Below are 20,206 nucleotides of genomic sequence, written 5' to 3' on the forward strand. Positions count from 1 at the left end.
ACCTGTATTTTTTTTATCCCACTATATTTATTATTTTTTTTATCACAAAACACTTTCATTAATATATTATGTTCATTATATAATTACGTATAAATAAATTAAATTATAATTTATACACACTATCTATCCAGATTTAAAGAAAATTATATTGTTGATCCGGACTAAAATAAATACTAATAAAAAATTAAATATAATTAGGTATATTAAATAATCTTTAATAGATTAATATTCAAAAAATAATTATATATACAAATAGAATTAAATATATATAATGGTTCCAGACCGAAATAAAATAATATATACTATTCACATGGGCAAAAAATTATTCTACTATTAAATCATCTAAAATAAAATTAAAATTACAAGATAATTCGTAGATAAGTACAAGGGGACGGGATATAAAAAATTATATACAATATTCATCCAAACTGAAACAAAATTATAACAGTGATCTATGCTAAAATAACAAATTAAAAAACTAAATAGTTATTTGAATTTGTTGCATCAGGCTAAAACAAAATAATAAATACTACTAACGCAGTTAAAAAATTATACTATTTAATCAGGCTGAAATAAAATTATAATCGAAAGTTAATTCGTTGGTCGATATAATGGCATTGATCTAAAAAAATATACTACCCCTCTGGCCAGGGCCGGCCCTTGAGTAAGGCGACCAAGGCGGCCGTCTAGGGCACCACCGCGCACAGTGGCACTAAAATATTTCAATAACATATGTATATAGGTGTATTTATTTTTTATATTATTTATTTTTTTATTTTTTATATTTTAAAATACAAATTTTAATTAGAATACATTAACATATATGTGATTGGGGGACATATTAAAATTTTAAAATATATTATTATCTTTGTGATAACTTTATTTTAAAATTAAAATATAATTTACTTTAATTTACTTTAAAAATATAATTAATAAATTTATTTAATAAACAAAACAAAGTAAAAATGTGAAAGGTTTGGAGAAATTGAGTTTTTGGACTATGCGCGTCTATACCCATTACCCCAGATGGCCAGATGAAGTCATATAACAAAAGTACAAAACCCTCTTCTTCCCTCTGCTTAGCTACCGAATAAAATACAGAACACAGATTGTTCTATGTTCATTCGGAATATCAATTATCAAAATACTGGAAGCCATCGACTCATCGTGAAGATCAGATCATCTGTGCTTTGCAATTCGGCAATTATAACACATGTATGGTTTAAAGATTTCTATTCTAATTACTTTTTTAATAATATTGTAATTTACTATTTGTTTATTATTATTTTTCAATTTAAGGATTTGATGTGAATAATTAGTGAATAATTGAGATTTGTTTTTGTAAAAAGTAGTATGTCTTTTGTGATTTACTGATTTGGGATTGGTGACTAAAATTAATTGCATTATTTTGTTTGATGACTAGATAATTTGAAAATGAAGCGTAACCAGTTATCGGGGTATCAAAAAAGGCAAAAGAAATTGAAAGCGGCGGAAGCAGAGAAATTGCAAATGGGCTCTCTTGACAAGTTTTTTGGGAAAAAACAACTAATAGTGGTGATATTGGGGTTCCTATTGAGAATACAGATATTAGAAAAGAATCTGAGAATGAAGCTACATATACTGAATTTGAGCAGGAGACTGAAACTGAGGAGCCAGAAACTCAAAATTTAAAAGATGGGCTTGTCGAGAATAATGTAGAAGAGACTGAGAAAGAAATTTCAGATGCTAGTATCAATTATGATCCTGGTACGTGGAAGAAAATTGATCAGTGGCTATGAGATTCATTGGTAAGAAAAGGACCTATCAGAATAATTTTAGAACATTTTCCAAAAGATTCAAGAAATAGACATTTTTCTTCGGTGCATTACACTCGGATTCTACCTAATGGAGACAAACAAGATAGGAAGTGGCTTGTTTATTCACTCTCAACAAACAAAGTCTTCTGTTTTTGTTGTATGTTATTTAAACATGATGTGGCCAAGACAAATTTTGCAGAAGATGGAATTGATGATTGGCACAATCTTGCTGCTAAGTTAAGATCTCATGAAAGCAGTAATGGTCATCTAGTAAATATGAGCGCTTGGATTGAGTTAGAAGTGCGGATGGAGAAAAATGAAACAATTGATAAGATTGAACAAGATCGGATTAAAAAAGAGATAGAGCGCTGGAAAAAGGTCCTGGTTAGGATTATTGTTGTGGTCCAAACTCTTGCTTGCAATAATTTAGCATTTCGAGGAGATGAAGAGAAAATTGGTAAACGCAAGAATGTATTTTTTTATAAATTCATTGAGATGCTTGCACAATTTGATCCAATAATGGAAGAGCACGTCCGACTAGTCAAGGAAGGTACTTTACATACACATTACTTGAGCCATAAAATTCAAAATGATTTAATAATGGCATTGGCAAATGAGACCAAGGATTCAATCATAAAAAAAATTCTAGAAGCAAGATACTTTTCTGTCATTTTGGATTGTACTCCAGATAAAAGTCGTGTGGAGCAAATGTCTTTAGTAATCCGGTGCGTTGATATTACTGTATCTCCAATAAAAGTTGAAGAATTTTTTATACAGTTTGTGATAGTTGATGATACATCAGGTTTTGGGCTCTTTAGCAAGCTTGAAGAGGTTCTTGGTGATCTTGGACTTGATATTGATGATGTTAGAGGACAAGCATATGATAACGGGGCAAATATGAAAGGAAAACATAAAGGGGTTCAGAAAAGACTACTTGTTGTGAATCCTCGAGCCTTTTACACTCCATGTGGTTGTCACAGTCTAAATCTTGTGCTTTGTGATATAGCAAATTGTTGTAGCGAGGGGTCTAATTTTTTTGGGGTTATACAAAGATTATACACTTTGTTTTCATCTTCAACACAGCGATGGGAAATTCTCAAGAAATTTATTAACGGCCTAACATTAAAGCCACTGTGTGCAACAAGATGGGAAAGTCACATCGAAAGCGTGAGAGCGGTAAGATTTCAGACTTCTAAACTAAGAGATGCATTGGTTCATCTTAGTAATGTAACTCAGGACTCTATGATAAGGTGTGAAGCTAGAAGTTTAGTTGAAAATGAAATTGAGAGTTTTGAGTTTCTATTTTCTATGTGCATCTGGTTTAATTTGTTAAATATCATTAATGCAGTTAGTAAGTTCTTACAACTTGAAGATATTGATATTGATATTGCATTGTCAAGATTGGAAGAACTTATAAATTTCTTTAATGAGTTTAGAGAAACTGGTTATGACTCTTGTATGAAGGAGGCAAAAGAGTTAGCTTTGGAGTTGGATGTGGAGCCTGTGTTTCCTGAAAAGCGAAAAATTCGTAGGCTTGTTCATTTTGATGATCTTGGGGTTACTGCAGCTGATGATGATCAGAACTTGAGTGTTGAACAAAAATTCAGAAGGTATTATTTCTTGTATATTGTTGATCAAGGTGCTTTTCAACTCAAAGAACGGTTTAAACAGTTTCAAGATTATAAGGAAAAATTTGGGTTTTTATTTAACCTGAAGAAGCATTTATCTGGTGATGATGAGGGGTTAAAATCTTGTTGCATGAAACTTGAGGGATTTCTTAGACATGATATGCGATATGATATTGTTGGCACAAAGTTGTTTAACGAGTTACAAGTGCTTCGAATGGTAATACCCGATGAGATAACAAAGGCAATAGATGTGCTTAATTATTTAAGTTCTAGTTCAAGACAACTAAATTATCCAAATGTTTGGATAGCTTATAGAATCGTTGTGACCATTCTTGTTACAGTGGTAGAGGCAGAAAGGACATTTTCTAGATTGAAACTGATCAAATCTTATCTCCGCTCTTCGATGTCTCAAGATAGACTTAATGGATTGGCTTTATTGTCTATTGAAAGTGAGCTGACAAGTTCTCTAGATTATAGCAAAATCATAGAGAGATTCACATCTCAAAAGCCTAGAAAAAAGTTTCAAAATCAATAAAGGTAAACTCATTTTTATAACTTTATTTTGACATTGTTGTGTACTAGTAATGATGACTGTTCTATATTCATGATACTACATCAGTGGCTTGCAGGAGATTATTGCAGGAGGTTGAAAACTTGGATATTCAGCGTACAAGAAATTTATTATATTCACTTGCTACTTTAAATTCAAATAAGTTTTCTTTTATACAATGAATATATCTTATTGTGATTTTTTGGTTATGAATATGGGGCACCATTTTTGAATCCCGCCTAGGGCATCCAAATACATAGGGCCGGCCCTGCTCTGGCTAAAATAAAATAATATCCAACCTAGACTAAAATAAAATTCAAAACAAATTAAACTAGTTATAAATATAATTACTTGGCTTTTGTTGATATAACGAGTTTATATAATTACGAGTTTTCTTCTATGTCTATAATATCTAGTTATCCATAGTATTTTATCAAAACGAAACATGAAATAATTTGTCACATTGTAAAATAGTGTCGGAATAGAATAAAATAAAATATACTATTCACTTGGCTTAAAAATTATTTATATAATAAATTAAAGATAAAACAAATTTAAACAAAATGAAACAAAGTAATATATACTTTTATTTGAAATAAAAATAAAATTATATCATATATCTGAGTTTAGATTATTTAAATTATAACTAAATATAAATAATTGAATTTGGTGGTATAATATGTCTTAGGCTAAAACAAAATGTTATAACATATCTCTGGTTAAAACAAAATAATATGCATAACTGATATGCGTTAAAATAAGGCTAAAAATCAAACAACGGATAATACACATTATTGATCTAGGCTAAAGTTGTTCGTTTAATTCAAGCATAATTATCATTTTCGTAAACACCTGCGAATATCAATATCACCATAAATTTTAGTTAATGATATTATATTAAGATATCTCAAATTTCAAAATTATCACTGACATATATGTGTGTAATCAAGACAATGTAGTTATGAATTTTATGTCATTATATTTTTATTTATTTAAATTTACGAGATTTAATCAAATTTATAAAAAAAATATTATACATTATACCGTAATTAATATGCGAATATAAAATAAAATTAAAATAATAATTTATACTATTCAAAAATTATTCTTTATAGGTGTAAGTTCGTTCAAGATAATATTTCGATATATATAATCCCGTATCTCGCACAGGTTTTTACGTTAATTATTAATTATTTTGTAACCAATCAAATCATAAAACATGATATTTAAGATCCATTTTGCGAACCAATTTAAAACTTCTCAAATTATTTAAATTCAAAATACCATTATACCAGAACCAAAAAATAAACAAAATAAAAAAATGGCTCCTAGCGGGCTATCTTTGATCAGGTCGAGTGGAACATTCTCTATCTATCTACCGTCATTTTTCCAGGGGTTTTTACAATATATTTTTTAATCTGGTTTGGCCATATACAATTAAGGGTCTTACCTTATCTTTTATATTTTAATTGAACAAAAAACACAGTGTTCAAAATAAATTTCGGTTTTCATTTTTAATTAATAAAATACCGTGGTCTTGTTTTATGCCACAAGTCGAGCACATTAACACCAATGCAATCAACCGTATCTAAAAATAAAAAAGATTTCAGTTTCTTAAATTTCTTCTGAGCTTGAAATTAATGATCCGAGTTATTTCACAGTCAACAACGTACCACCGACTATAATCTGAATTTAACAAATTATAATTTATACATGCTGAAAATCGATTTTACATGATATCTATTTTTTGATGATCAATCTATGTGCCCGTTTGGGAAATCTTAAAATAAGTAACTTATGACTTAAAATGAACAAGTAACTTATAAATGATAAGTAGATAGACACTTATAAGTTAAATAAGTGTTTGGTTAAACGTCAGATTTTTTTTTACTTAAATAAACTAAAATAAATAAATTTTAAATATATTTATCTTAATTCATAAATTTTAAATCGGAAACACATGTAAAAACATAAATCTTAAAATAAAGTTTAACAAAAAATCAAAAAATAAAAATAAGTTGAGAAAAAGTACGTCACTGCTAACATTCAACTTATCAGCTTATAAGTTATAAATTTAACTTATAAGCTGGGTCGACAAACACTCGTCGATAAGTACTTACGAGCTTATAAGTGAATAAGCCACTTATTCACCCCTGACAAAAATTATGTAATCAATTACCCCATCCGTCCTAAAATATAAGTTTTTTAAATTTTTTACACGTATTTTAGGGTGAATAAAAAATAGAACTATATAAATAATTTTTGAAATTTTCTTTTTTTAATAAAAATTTATATATTAAATTTTAATTTAAGAATTTTTTTTGAAAGAAATAGGCCGAGTCATGACTTTTATACGCGTAAAAAATTAAAGAGTTAACGAGATGTGTATTTTGGGAAACGGAGGAAATATTCATTTGGGAACAAATTCAGCGGGGACATAAATAATGATATGATTCGTTCATGTGTAACCCAAATCGTAGCATGGCATTATGACAAAAATACTTCTTTTTTTAAATTTTATGACAAGAATACCATTTTTTGGAATGTTTAGTCAAAAATACCTACCTAATACGCATTTTAAAATTGGGTATTACTAATACGCATTTTAGAAATGGGTAACTTGTATAAAAAAAATAAAAAAAAAATAATAATTATGGATACGCATTCGTGAGATGCGTATCATGCCTTTGCAAAGCATAATACGCATGTCAGGAATGCGTATCATGATTTTACTTTTTTTTTTTATTTTTTTATTTTTTTTAAATAATACTCATTTGTCAAATGTGTAATAGTCTTACCATTTTTGAAATGCGTATTAGAAATGTATTTTTGGCCATATCTTTCAAAAACGGGTATTCCTGTTACATTTTTTTTTAAAAAAGTATTTTTGGCTATCACCCTAGTATGACATTATTTTAAATGAAAGTACATTCACGATTTACAACAGAAAATTGTTTTCAAACTCCAATAATCCAATCTTTGCGGTTAAATAACTTGACTCCAAAGGCGCGTCTAGCAAAAAAAACCGCTCAACGTAATTTTCTATTTAATCTACAAATCATGATATTTATGAATTTTTGGTTGATTTTTTCAAAAGTTAAATAATGAATGCAGTTAGAAAAAATTTATTATACAAAATTTCGTTTTCTTCTTATAAATATTTTATCAAATTTATAAATAAATCAAACCGAATCAAATATTATTTACTTTTTACCCGCCAATTTTATCCGGTTATAAATCTTGTTTCTTTCTTTCCCTCCCGCTTTCCGTCCATCGGAGGCTGGCTCCGCTTAAATTCTGCTTGAATTATTTTTCGGTCTCTAGCAGCATAAACCATAGTATAAATGTAGAATTATACGCCGATTTTACTTGTTTGTTAATTAATAACGGAGGCGGCAACTTTTATAAAGTAATTTGAGTAATCTATTTAAGATATGAAATAAAGTATTAAGTGTGCCCATATAAAGTAATCAAATAATCCCATTAATAGGAAATCAATTTTACACATAAAAATAACAATATTCAAACTAGGCATGTCATAAAAATTTGTGAGCATTAAATCATGTTTAATAAAAATAAGTATATGAATATTTTATGCAAAATGCGAAAAAGGAAAGATATTAATAAAGATTTAATAATATGAAACAGGAGGATACACGCATATTATTATTGACCGATACAAAAAGAAAAGAGAGACATATATGATGAGGTCCAACATCTAGCATCCTTTGTGGGCCCAAATACCTTACTTTCTTCCTGGTCCACCAACCCACTCAGGCCCACCATTTTGATTTATCAGAATTCAGAAGAGCCAGGGGAAGAGCGTTCAGAGAAATTAGAAAATTAAAAAAAAAAAGTGTTTTTGGACCCCAAAATTACTCTTTTGTCCTTCACAACCTTCACCAGAAACCAACTTTGACATAAAAATGGGGAGTAGTATTTCTTTTGAAGTTTGTATTCGACAAAAATTAATTTAATCAAATTTTTGAATAACATTTGATCAAATTTAAACGCTTAATATTTGTGTAATGTTGGGATTTAAAGACTACTTGAATGATGCAGAGCATGTATGTAATTTCTTTTAGTACATGTAATTTTAGTTATATGCATGATAAATGTTTGAAACATTTTCTCAAGATAATTTACCACAATTTCATATACAATTTTTATGCATTTATTTCACAAATTATTCTATTTATTATTAAATTCAAGATATCCTATACTATTACATGGTTGCTTAAAACATGGTCAAACTCAACTTGACAAGAATCAAATGCTGATGAAACATTCTTAATTTTCAACTCTCTCACACACAGAAACACACACTCATACAAAACTCTTTTTCTAAAGTTTGCACAAGTCTTTTTTGTCCATCTCTTACATTCAACTCTGATCACCCTATAATCTTGTAATAAAATTCACACTGTCATCTTCGTCCTCATATAAAACCTACATAATTTCTCTTCATTCATCTTTCATTACATACACATATTGTATCTGTATATCTTTGTGTATCCCTTGTATATAAACTTTTAAGACAAAGCATCAAACATGGCTGCCAACAAATTTGCAACTATGGTACATAGAAACACAAACAAACTCACACTTATACTTGTTTATGTTCTTCTTGAATGGACTTTAATAGCTCTTTTGCTTCTCAATTCTCTACTTTCTTATTTGATCATCAAATTTGCAAATTATTTTGGCCTTAAACCACCTTGTTTTTTGTGTTCAAGAATTGATCATTTCTTTGAACCAGAAAAAGGTGATAATTTTAACAAGGATCTTGTATGTGAAGCTCATGCAACTGAGATTTCTAGACTTGGGTATTGTAAAAATCATCAAAAGTTGGCAACTTTTAGAGATATGTGTGAAGATTGTTCATTTTCAAGGCCAGATTTTTGTGGGGTTTCCAAGAATTTTAGTTTCTTGCCATGGGTTAAAGAGATTGGGATGATTGGTGATGATAAGGTGTTTGATGATGGGGTTTTGAGTTTGAGGTGTTCTTGTTGTGATGTGAGCTTGGAGAAGCAAGTTTATTCTCCTTATGTTTTGATTAAGCCTAGTTGGGATGATTTGGAAGGTGATCATAAAGAGAATTTTACTAAGAAGGAAGAGTTTTCGGATCGAATCAGATCGGAATTCTTGGTTGATCATTTGGACGATGATCAAGAGGTTGTAAACAAGAATGAGGAGGAGATGAGTTGTGATGTTAATGGAGGTTATATTTTGATTGAAGGAAAAGCAGATGAGGATTCGGATTCATCTATTTCTGTATCGAAAGTTGGGTTGGAGGAATTGAAAGGAAGAGATGATGATGAAGTAGAAATGCTTTTGGAAAAAGATAGGGAGTTTTCTAAAGAAGATTTAAGTAAGATGATGAAAGATCTAGTTTCTGATGAGATTGTGAGCAAAGAAGAGGCATCTTCGAAAATTCATCCTGAGGATTTGGAGTTTTTTATTGACTTTAGTGGTCATCAGTTGGTTCCAATTGAATTGATAGATTCAACTACTGAGGAAATTGAATTGAACAAGGCTGAAGAAAATCGGAAAAGTAGTGATTTACAAGAAAATTATTGGAGTTCTGAATTTGCTATTGTAGATCAATTTGAAGCAGTGGTAGGGGAAAACAAGTTTACGGCTTCTGAGTCTATGGATATTGAAGAGACTGAGAGTTCTCTGGTTTTTAATGCTAAAGAAAGCTTTTTGGAATATGAAAATGCAGATAATTCCAGGGGGATGGAAGATATTGAGAATTTTATGCCTTTTCACGCTAAAGAGAGTTTTCCGGAATATGAATATGCTGACAAATCTGTAGAAATGGAGCATTTTCACGCTAATGAAAGTTATGCAGAATATGACAATGTTGGTATAACTCAAGCACCAACATTTGTGGATATCAGTGATGTTCAAGGCATTGCAGCACTTGAGGGTCAAGAATTCGAATCTAATGTTCCTGCAGGTAATTCCAGTAAATTTTCGTGTTTGATTAATATTCTAGTAGTTTTGTATTATGTGGCATATTAAAATTGTTATACATTTTCAATGTAGATATGTTTCAAGTGCAAAGCAAAGAAAGTGAACTCGAGGTATTAATTGGCACAAAATCGGCAGCACTACATGCTGAAGATGTAGAGTCATATGTTCCGGCAGGTAATTAGATTGTGAACTTATAATGTGCATACATTATTCGGTATGTTTATTGTTGTGTCATGTGTGAATTTACATGGGGTGATTATTTTATATTTAAATGTCAATGCTGTTATATAAACAGTTTTCGATGAAGATTTGCCTATTAAAATCAATGAAACTGAAGAAGAAGTCTCCATAGGGACAGAGATTCCAGATCTGTATCCAACAGATAAGACTGAACCTCAAGATACCACTTGCTTACGTGAAGATCTTTCCTCGATTTCTTCCAATTTTCATGAAGATGATCATGAACATGGTAAGCCTAAAATTCCTTTTGCGATCTTAGCACTTGCATTATAACTTTATGTTTCTACTTTTTTGCTATTGTCATGGCTGATAGACTTCTTTTAACCTGTATTTTTCTAATTGTCGAAGGCATTGAGATAAAATTGCAACAAGAAGAAACACTTAGATTGGGGAATTTGGCGATTGAAATAAGTGAAAACATGACAAATAATCAACTATCTGAAAGCACAGAGATCAATGTAATTGATGAAGAGAAGTTTCCTGATACACCAACTTCATTGGACAGTTTTCATCATTTACACAAGAAATTGTTACTACTTGATCGAAAAGAATCTGGAACTGAAGAATCACTAGATGGTAGTGCCTTAAGTGAGTTTGAAAGCGGAGACGGTGTAATTACTGTTGAGCGTCTGACCTCGGCATTAAGAGCTGAAAGGAAGGCTTTACATGTAGTGTATACAGAACTGGAAGAGGAGAGAAGTGCTTCTGCCATAGCTGCAAACCAGACTATGGCAATGATAAACAGACTTCAAGAGGAGAAGGCAGCTATGCAGATGGAGGCCTTGCAATATCAAAGGATGATGGAGGAGCAATCGGAATATGATCAAGAAGCGCTGCAACTCTTGAATGAGCTTATGTTAAAGAGGGAAAGAGAAAAACAAGAGTTAGAGAAAGAATTGGATATGTACCGAAAGAAGGTGACGGATTATGAAGCCAAAGAGAAGATGAGAATGTTGAGAAGAAGCAAGGATGGTAGTGCAAGAAGTGCATTTTCCTCTGCTTCTTTTAGCAATCGGGAGGATAGCGATGATATATCCACTGATTTTAATCAAGAAGTTGAGGAACTAGATGGATTTTATAGTCATCAAGAAAGTGGAAACCACAATACACCTGTTGATGCAGTTATTCATTTAGGGGAGTCTTTTGGCGAATTTGAGGAAGAGAGGATGTCTATTTTGGAGCAGCTCAAGGTTTTAGAAGATAAACTTTTTACATTGAGTGAAGACGAGCATCATTATGAACATGTAAGGCCAATTAAGCATTTTTTGCAAGGCAATGGTAACCATTTGGATGAGAATTTTGATTTTAGCGGTGAAGAATGCAATGGATTCTCAAATGGTTATCCAAGGGAAGTGAACGGAAAACAGCATCAAGAGGGGAGATTTATGGGTGCAAAGGCTAAAAGACTTCTTCCTCTTTTTGATGCAACTACTGCAGAAAATGAAAATGGGGAACTAAATGGTCACGAAAATGGGGAACCTTATGTTCATGAATATGACGAATTGAATGGTCACGAAAATGGATTTGAATCTGTTGTCACAAGATTTGAATTGGAAGAGAGGAGGGTTGCCATTGAAGAAGAAGTGGATCAACTTTATGCTCGGATGCATGCTCTTGAAACAGACAAAGAATTCCTAAAGCATTGCATAAGCTCTTTGAAGAAAGGGGACAAGGGTATAGATCTTCTTCAGGAAATTTTACAACATTTACGCGATTTGAGGAACATGGAGCTACGTGCGAAGGAATTCACTGATGGCACTCTACTAGTATAACATCCTGCAAGCTGATGTTCAAGAAGGTGATTACATGGTAATAATAACATGATTATTTTGCTTATTACACAATTTTATATTTCATAATTTTAATGCATCCTCGTGAATAATTATTACTTGCAGATTTCATTCTCAAATTTCATCAGGAGAAAAAAGTACGGTGATCATACATATTATCGAGATAAAAAGTACACCTTGTCGCAGAAAATCGGATTGGAATTTTCCGAAATATAGATGAAAATGTTTCTGTTGTCATATCTATGGTGGACATGAGAATAGGGTTGTGCCAAGCTTTTATGTTTTGGTTTCATGTTGTTTGTATTATATGTGCCCAAATTTTTGTGGGTTATTTTATTCATCTTCCCCTTTTAAGGAAAAGGAGAATGATGAAAGCATGTGTGTGTAGGCTAGTGACACTGCAGCTGCCACTCTGTCATTTTGTATTTCTTGAGAGAAAATTCCTGGTTTGCAAAGCTGGAGAAATACAACAAAGATTCCTCCAGTGCCAGGTAACATAGTAGTGCTAGATTTTTTTTTATTTTTATTTCGATTGAATATTTTAATGGACAGTTAGGATTAGAAATCATTTTTGAGTTATTTGAATCTTTTGGAGGGAGGAAAAGAGAGGAGTGAGTCACTTCCTCTTTCTCTAATCTTTGTGCATCATTAGTCACACTAATGTTAGTTGTTTATTAATTGATGTACCATTAAAGTTGGTTTAGTTGTATACTAAATATGTACATAATTATGAATATAAAGAGAGTGTTTGCTTATAATGGGCTGTAAAGTCATCATTTTCCATTCTTTTTCTTTGTTTTCTGTTAACATGTGTACAAAAAAATGATGTAAATTGGAGAATGTATGTGTAAACATACAGATTGCTTTGTAGGTGGTTTTTGCTTTAAGCATAAACAGGAATATTAGTAGGTGTGGGCAGACAGAAAGTTATTAAAGCTTAAGATTATTCAGTTTATGTGGTTTTACAGCTAAGAGATTTGGTTAAGATGATGATTAGAGTTGGTCCTCAATTATATTATTTTATGCTCTGCCGAAAGGCAGATCAATTCATAACATGTATAGTTTAATTAACAAATTAATCTGACTCCTAATAAATAGTTTATTTCCCGTTTAAATAGTTTGTTTCCCATTTGAGGACTTGTAATTTGCATTAAAATTTGAAGTTGAATAAGCAGTTTTTAATTTTCCTTCAAAAAGTAGTGTTTAATTTTATACTTTATTTAATTTTTTAATAAAATCACTTTCAAATTATGCAATTTTTAGTAGTTTGTCATTTAATCTATTCAGTTTTGTAGTGTTTACATGTGAACACATTAACAACTTAATGATCTTTGCCGAGGACATGTTAGCTATATCTGATCCTAAACTAAAATTTAAGAAATACTTCTAATTTTAATTCTCCGGCCAATACCCGGTTATATTATAATTATTTTAGGAGTATTGTAGAACTAGATTAGTTCTCCGGCCGATACCCGGTTATATTATAATTATTTTTTTAAAAATTATTTTGAATTAACTTAATTTGAATTATATATATTAATATAATATTTTTAATACATAATAATGAGAGTAGAATAAAATTATAAATACAGAAACTCAAAAAATAATATTACCCAGACTACAAATATTGCTTATCAACTTTTTATTAAATATTAAAATATAATAATGAATATTGGTGTAAATAAAATTAATTTTGAATAAGATAAAATTAGTAAAGAAAATAAAACTATTAAAAATTATTAATTTTAATAATATAAAAAATGAGTAAGAAAGAGAATGAGAAATAGACAAAAGAGAATTGAGAAATGAGTAAGAGAGAGAATTAGCGGGGTAATAAATGACATAGAGACGGTGGAGTAAATTAAATAAGGAGATTTGTACTGGAAGAACAAAATTGATGAGAGCTAGACACATATATTTGATGATGTAAGCTATTAAAGGAGAGTTTGACACAGATTTAAACTGTAATTTGTTTTAGTATAATGTAGAATTTGAGCTCTCACATTATGCTAGTGATTTCTTAAAAAGTTAAGATCATCTCCAACGGCCTCTTAAGATCACTCTTAATATAATATAAATTATTAGCTCTCGGTAATTTAGTGTACATTCATCTTCAACGATACTCTTTATTTCCACTGCTCATTCAATTTTATATTATTAAAAGTAACTTGAAATCATTAAAATACAGAATAACGTGGAAAGAGAGAGTATATCTTACCAATTTACTATAAAATATTAGTTAAGAGTTAACTACAAACTCTTATGTTGTGCTCTAGAGTTTGAAAATGGAGAGAAGAGAAGAGAAGATAAAAGATAATTTTAAAATTTTCCTTACTAGGTGTCCTCCCGAGTTTTTTGGCGAGAGAATAGAAATGATTGGAAGAGAAAATCTCTAATAATTCCCCCTCAAAACTTTCTTCCCAAAAATGGGAAGATTTGGAAAGATCCCCTCACATTATTTTTTTATGATCATTTTCTCTCATTTTTACACAAACTCGGAAACATACGGCCGATTTATTTTCTTTCTACTATTTCTCTTCTCCTCCTATCTCTTCTCTTCCCTTCTTCCCTAAAAAATCTCTGGAGCACAGCATTAGAAATGAGGAGAGAGAAAGAATTCTTAGGTTTTTAAAGAACCTCTAAGAGTATTTTGGAACTCAAATTTAAGCATCACTCTTTATTTTTCAACTTAAGAACATACATGAATAGTTGTCTAACATCCTTCTCTCATGCCTTGTTTATTAGAGTATCTCCAATAACTCCTCATTTCAAAGCTCCTAAGTTAAATTTTGAGGAGAAGTTTGGAAAAACAAGCTCCAACAGCCTCTAACTCTTCCTCAAATATCTAGGAGCCAATTTGTCCTCCTCTATTTTAGGAGTCTCTCTCCTCTCCTCTTCTCCTTCATTACTCACACACAAGTATCTCTTTTCCAATATAATAAGTACATTTATTAATAAAATATAAGTTAAAAGGTAGATATAGAGATGTTGTTGGAGATGATGATAAATTTTGGATCCTAAATGATTAGGAGGCATTATAAATTATATTATTTTAAGAGAAATTAAGGAGCTTGTTAGAGTTACTCTTAGGTCTTGCTTTTAATAATAAAAAAAAACATTTCTCTCTCCTTCTCTATTTCAAATACATAACTAGACTTTAAATATAATAATAAAATATTAATGGGATCCAAGAAATGTTGTTGGAGTTGAACTACAATAAAATATTCTAAAATACTAGGATCCATTTTTATAATAATATTTTTGAAAAACACCGTTTAAAAAAAATATTGAAAAACATGGTAGTACTCTATTGTAGTTGCTCTAAGATCACATATTTCGGGTTGGATAAATCTGCTTTCCACTAAAATTTGTTGTAATATAATATATACTCAATTGTAAGTAATATAAACCCATTTAATAAAAAAATAATGACACACCATGATACAAAATTTTTCACCAATTAAAATAAACCAATTCATAAAAAAAAAAGGTAAAATTTAGTGATCAGAGTGTACGGGAACAAACGTAACAGGTTCTTTCAAATTTTGATTGTTCAAATGTGGTAATCAAACTGACTGAATAGCCATTCTATAAAACTGCGATTAATTCCACCCAGAGGCCAGAGTATCAGAACAGAGTGCCCCCAAATATTGGAATCTTCGAGAAAGAAAAGTTCCAAGTTCTAACCCAAATGATGTGATAATACATCGATGCTTGAATAACGGACCAGAGTCTTTATAAATTCGTAGTTTATGGACAAATTACAGGCAGACATAAATGGCTAGTATATGACTTGTTAGTTGTTACAATTAGTCATTGACATGGTTCTTTGCTATGAACGTTTCTTGCTGCTGCAGCTCCAAGTTACACTCACCGTGTTAACATTGTTTATGTCTAAAACCCTTTATTCACGGCCTTTTTCTTAAAGACTATCACCATGAGGCATACGTTCTGTATTTTTAAATTCAAGTTTAATTCGTGTAACGAGTATAAATTATGTCTTCGGAATCTTTTTATGTTAAATTGATGTTGAACCTAATTTTTCATGTATTAATTTACCAAATGATAGATGACTTTTTACATTCACACGTGGTCCTAAGCCCAACACCTTTGTACACAGATTTTCAGTTTGTTAATATTTGCTTTTTGTTGGCGGATCCAAAATTATATTTTTAGGGAGAAACCCAACAAATTTTAATAAAATACTTTTATAATTTTGAAAATTTTATAAGAATATTTTTATATATTTTTAAAAATTTAATAATATTTTAAAATTAAATTTTAGGGAGGGCATATGTCCCCGATACGGCGCTGCTTATTGTCAGTAATTACCGGCTGAAGGAGCCAAATATTTATCAAATCAGCCTTTCTCACAAGCACAACATTAAAAATGGTCAAAACCAGGCGTCTTTATAAAGAAACACGCCTTTGTTTTTCATTTTTCTCATTACATCAGCACGTCTGTTGATTTCTCTGTGGGCACTTCAATATGGAAACACGATTTTTTTTCCTGGTTAATTTTCAACAAATCAGTGTGACATATTAACACAACTTTAAACCTCTGTAACCTCTGTAAATCAATACTAATACACTTTGATCTGAAAATTTTCAAAGTTTTATTTATTTAAAGAGATATGTTATTTATTTGACGAAATTATGTATTTTTTGAATTTTTTATGTATTGAGGTTCTGCCGTATACATAAAATAACAATATTAAAGTATTAGATTCTTTTTTGAGGCTACAAAATACGTTATAGTGTGAAAGGGAGGGAATTTTAACATATTATATTACGTGCAGTTGTGAAGCTAGCTAGCTAACTCACTAGTCTACCTGGAGTCAACGAGATATATTCATTGTTTGAGCCAATCTCAGGTCTTTTATCTTCTGCTGTCATATTGCATTAGATATAGTCAGGTTTAGAAATATTTGAATCATTCCAACTTGTCAAAAATAAGATTGCAGATAATTAATCGTTCATTGATACCATAAACTCATAAATTCATTCTACAAACATTTCAAGAATATTATGATGGGCTGTGGATATTAAGCATGACCAAGTCTAAAAGCTTTCTTCAAGCCCTCAATCCTTTCAAATCTCGCTCAAGAAGAAGAGGTACTGTTTCTCTAATCTCAGTTATTTGTATGTTTATGTTTAGACATGAGTGTTGTGATGATCAAGCATGTAAAAAGCTCATACTTTTTTGTTGTTGACTTATTTTTATGTATGGTTTTGGTTAATAAGAAAGAGAAGAAGATGTGGAAACAGTTGCTTCTCAAGAACAGAAACAATTCACTTTGCATACCTTGGTTGTTGCTACTAAAGATTTTCACCCTAGTAATAAGCTTGGACAAGGTGGCTTTGGCCCTGTCTTTAAGGTATTGTCTTTGATCTTGGAGATTTTTATAATCTTAATATTTCGGAGAACTGATAACTTAACATGAGAATGTAGTTTTTTTTTTAATTAGCCGTGGATACTAGTGATCAACTCGTTCGAAGATCCTAAAAATTGGGCTTTAGGGTGAAGGGCAGTAATAGGTAAGTTTAATGTACATATTAACACTGTGTTTGTGGTTGTAATGTTCAGGGGAAGTTGGATGATGGAAGGTTGATTGCTGTCAAGAAGCTTTCACAAAACTCAAATCAAGGGAAGAGGGAGTTTCTTAATGAGGCCAAATTGTTGGCCCGTGTTCAACATCGAAATATTGTTACCTTGCTAGGGTATTGTGCTCATAATGCAGAGAAATTACTCGTATATGAGTACGTTGCAAATGAGAGCCTTCACAAACTTCTTTTCAGTAAGTGCTGATTTTCTTGAATTCTTATTTGTATTTGAGGATGAACTTCATATGCTAGATTAACCAAAGCTTTATAATAATTAATATATAGTTGGTTAAGTGTTCACTTAATCGGTAGTGATTATAACATTTATCAGTAATTCTATAATGAAAGACTATCTACTAGTAATTTTATTTCGTTTTCCTTTCAAACTACTTTGGAATACATCTGATTCTATTTAATAGATCAATGACTGACCACATGTTTAATCTGAAGATAGTGTAATTTTAGATTCAATTATTCAAGTTATGAACTAATGATTAATCAGCATTTTTCTCTGGTTTATATACGAATTAAATGGACACTGATGGATCTAGTTAGTTAGGCAAGAGAAACCAATGCACTGATAATATTTAGATTAAAGAAAGGCAATGGCCACATATTTGATCTCTCTATAACTGTGATACCCGGTATATTATCATTAGAATTCTCTATTTGGTGGATATTTGACTACGACTTACATAAATATTAAATTAGAATGATGATCTATATAATGTTGCTATAGAATCTGGAAGACAAGAAGAATTTGATTGGAAGAAAAGGTATGACACAATAACGGGTGTTGCTCAGGGTTTGCTTTACCTACACGAAGATGCACATACTTGCATCATCCACCGGGATATCAAGGCCAGCAATATTCTTCTAGATGATAAGTGGAGAGCAAAGATTGCGGACTTTGGCATGGCAAGACTCTACCCTGAAGATAAAACCCACGTTAACACCCGTGTTGCTGGCACAACGTAAGTTTTCATCACTTTGGTATATTCTGGTTATTTTGACCTGTTCATACCAGATAACTAAATTAAGGCATTTGTATTTAAAACAGTGGTTACATGGCCCCAGAATATGTTATGAATGGCAATCTATCAATCAAGGCAGATGTCTATAGTTTTGGTGTTCTGCTCCTGGAAATCATCAGTGGTCAGAAGAATTCAACTTTCAACCTGGATCCTGATTCCCAGAGTTTACTTGATTGGGTAAAAACTGATTTCATCTACATTAATTTTCATCCAACAATGAGTTTGTAAAATAGATAGAATTGGAAGTAAAGTCAGACTTACATAATTTAAAGTATTGAATGCAGAATGTAACTATTCCAGTTGATTCTTGACTTTCTGATATAGGCTAGTATGTCCTACCACACTGATAAATGCAGAACCTGTGAAATTAGGGAAGGTCCCAAGCTATGTGTAATACTTAGTTTTTACAGAATTTCTTGGTGCTAGGCTATAACTTTAGCAACATTAGTCATGACAAAAGAAACATGTACCAACATTGTGCAAACTTACATGATCACGTCATAACTTGAATACGGTTGTGCCATATGGATGTCGAAACACACAACTCAGTCACCTCTCACATAGTGGTCACTATGAATTTTTGTTGCAGGCATACAAACTTTATAAGATGGATAAAACTTTAGAGGTTGTGGACACAGTCTTGTCTTCATCAGTGGTTCCTGCACATGCAGCATTGTGCATAAAAATCGGATTGTTGTGCACACAGTCTGATCCTCATTTACGTCCCACCATGCGTCGGGTTGTTGTAATGCTGTCACAGAAGTCAGTAACGCTTGAAGAGCCAACAAAACCAGGATATGTTGCATATAGAAGACCCCGCAGGCACCATCCTTCATCTTCCACAGCCGGAGCTAGTTCTAGTTCTCAGTCTTACGGTCCAACCACAAATTCCAGAACTGCCTCACTATCTGCTACTCCTACTACTAGCGCTACTGCAACTGCAACGGTTAGCATATCAGCTCTCACAAATTCTTTTAGATTAGTTGACCCTCGAGGTAAGCGACCTATGGAAGGTTAGTCTATCTCATGGGGTTTTCTGTCTTATTCTTTGAATGTACATTAATGCAATTTTTTAGGCAAGTATCTTACAACTTACTAGCATCGTGTAGAGTTTAGTTTTACAAATAAATAGGACATTGAATAATTTATGAAAGAATTTAGAGTAGTGGTATAGTTTTTTCCTATGATGAACTTCAAGATTTGCTCTGTAATTGGAGTACACCATCAAGGTTTCAATATTTTTTGTACAAATCAGAGTTACTGCATTACTGATCAAAAAATCATTTGTTCCCCATATTGATAATTTATTTCTGACTATCAGTACTAATGTTTGTAATAAAAATTGCAGAGGTGAAAACTGAACAGCCAGTGAAAATTGCTATGATTTTATGGGTTTGGTTATTTCAATATGAAATGTGTGCGGATTTTTCACACCTCATGGAAACTAGGGATGGCAACGGGGTCAAGATCTTTTAGAACTAAAGCTTTCGCTCTTTGTTAGCCCTTCCTATTGTCCAAAAAGGAATGTCGGATCGGATCGGGATTCGTAAGATCCAAATCCTATCCGTTATGTTTCGGATCGGAT

The 20,206-nt window shown here is 31.3% G+C and overlaps 3 protein-coding genes across 4 annotated transcripts; all 3 read left to right on the top strand.

The window, feature by feature from the left end:
• The first annotated feature begins 1,955 nt into the window (after window positions 1-1,955).
• LOC141714361 (uncharacterized) lies at window positions 1,956-3,959 on the top strand. Its single transcript, XM_074517886.1, has one exon. It carries the CDS (start codon window positions 1,956-1,958, stop codon window positions 3,957-3,959), a length of 2,004 nt encoding a protein of 667 aa, XP_074373987.1.
• Window positions 3,960-8,245: 4,286 nt separating this feature from the next.
• Window positions 8,246-12,680, top strand: LOC141674587 (myosin-binding protein 2-like). 2 transcript variants are annotated; one of them, XM_074481304.1, is made up of 5 exons: window positions 8,246-9,936; window positions 10,026-10,127; window positions 10,249-10,422; window positions 10,542-11,991; window positions 12,089-12,680. In XM_074481304.1, the coding sequence occupies exons 1-4, from the start codon at window positions 8,526-8,528 to the stop codon at window positions 11,963-11,965; spliced, it is 3,111 nt and encodes a 1,036-aa protein (XP_074337405.1). In that variant the 5' UTR covers window positions 8,246-8,525; the 3' UTR covers window positions 11,966-11,991; window positions 12,089-12,680. The 2 variants fall into 2 exon arrangements, with proteins under 2 accessions (XP_074337405.1, XP_074337400.1); XM_074481299.1 differs by having other exon boundaries at window positions 8,247-9,936; window positions 10,542-12,002.
• A 4,140-nt stretch (window positions 12,681-16,820) lies between these two features.
• On the top strand, window positions 16,821-19,933 carry LOC141674599 (cysteine-rich receptor-like protein kinase 43). The gene is made up of 7 exons (XM_074481311.1): window positions 16,821-16,857; window positions 17,006-17,098; window positions 17,228-17,361; window positions 17,571-17,781; window positions 18,327-18,561; window positions 18,648-18,798; window positions 19,211-19,933. The coding sequence occupies exons 2-7, from the start codon at window positions 17,035-17,037 to the stop codon at window positions 19,637-19,639; spliced, it is 1,224 nt and encodes a 407-aa protein (XP_074337412.1). The 5' UTR covers window positions 16,821-16,857; window positions 17,006-17,034; the 3' UTR covers window positions 19,640-19,933.
• Window positions 19,934-20,206: the final 273 nt, after the last annotated feature.

Source organism: Apium graveolens, chromosome 1, assembly GCF_009905375.1.
Source record: "Apium graveolens cultivar Ventura chromosome 1, ASM990537v1, whole genome shotgun sequence".
NCBI lineage: Eukaryota > Viridiplantae > Streptophyta > Magnoliopsida > Apiales > Apiaceae > Apium > Apium graveolens.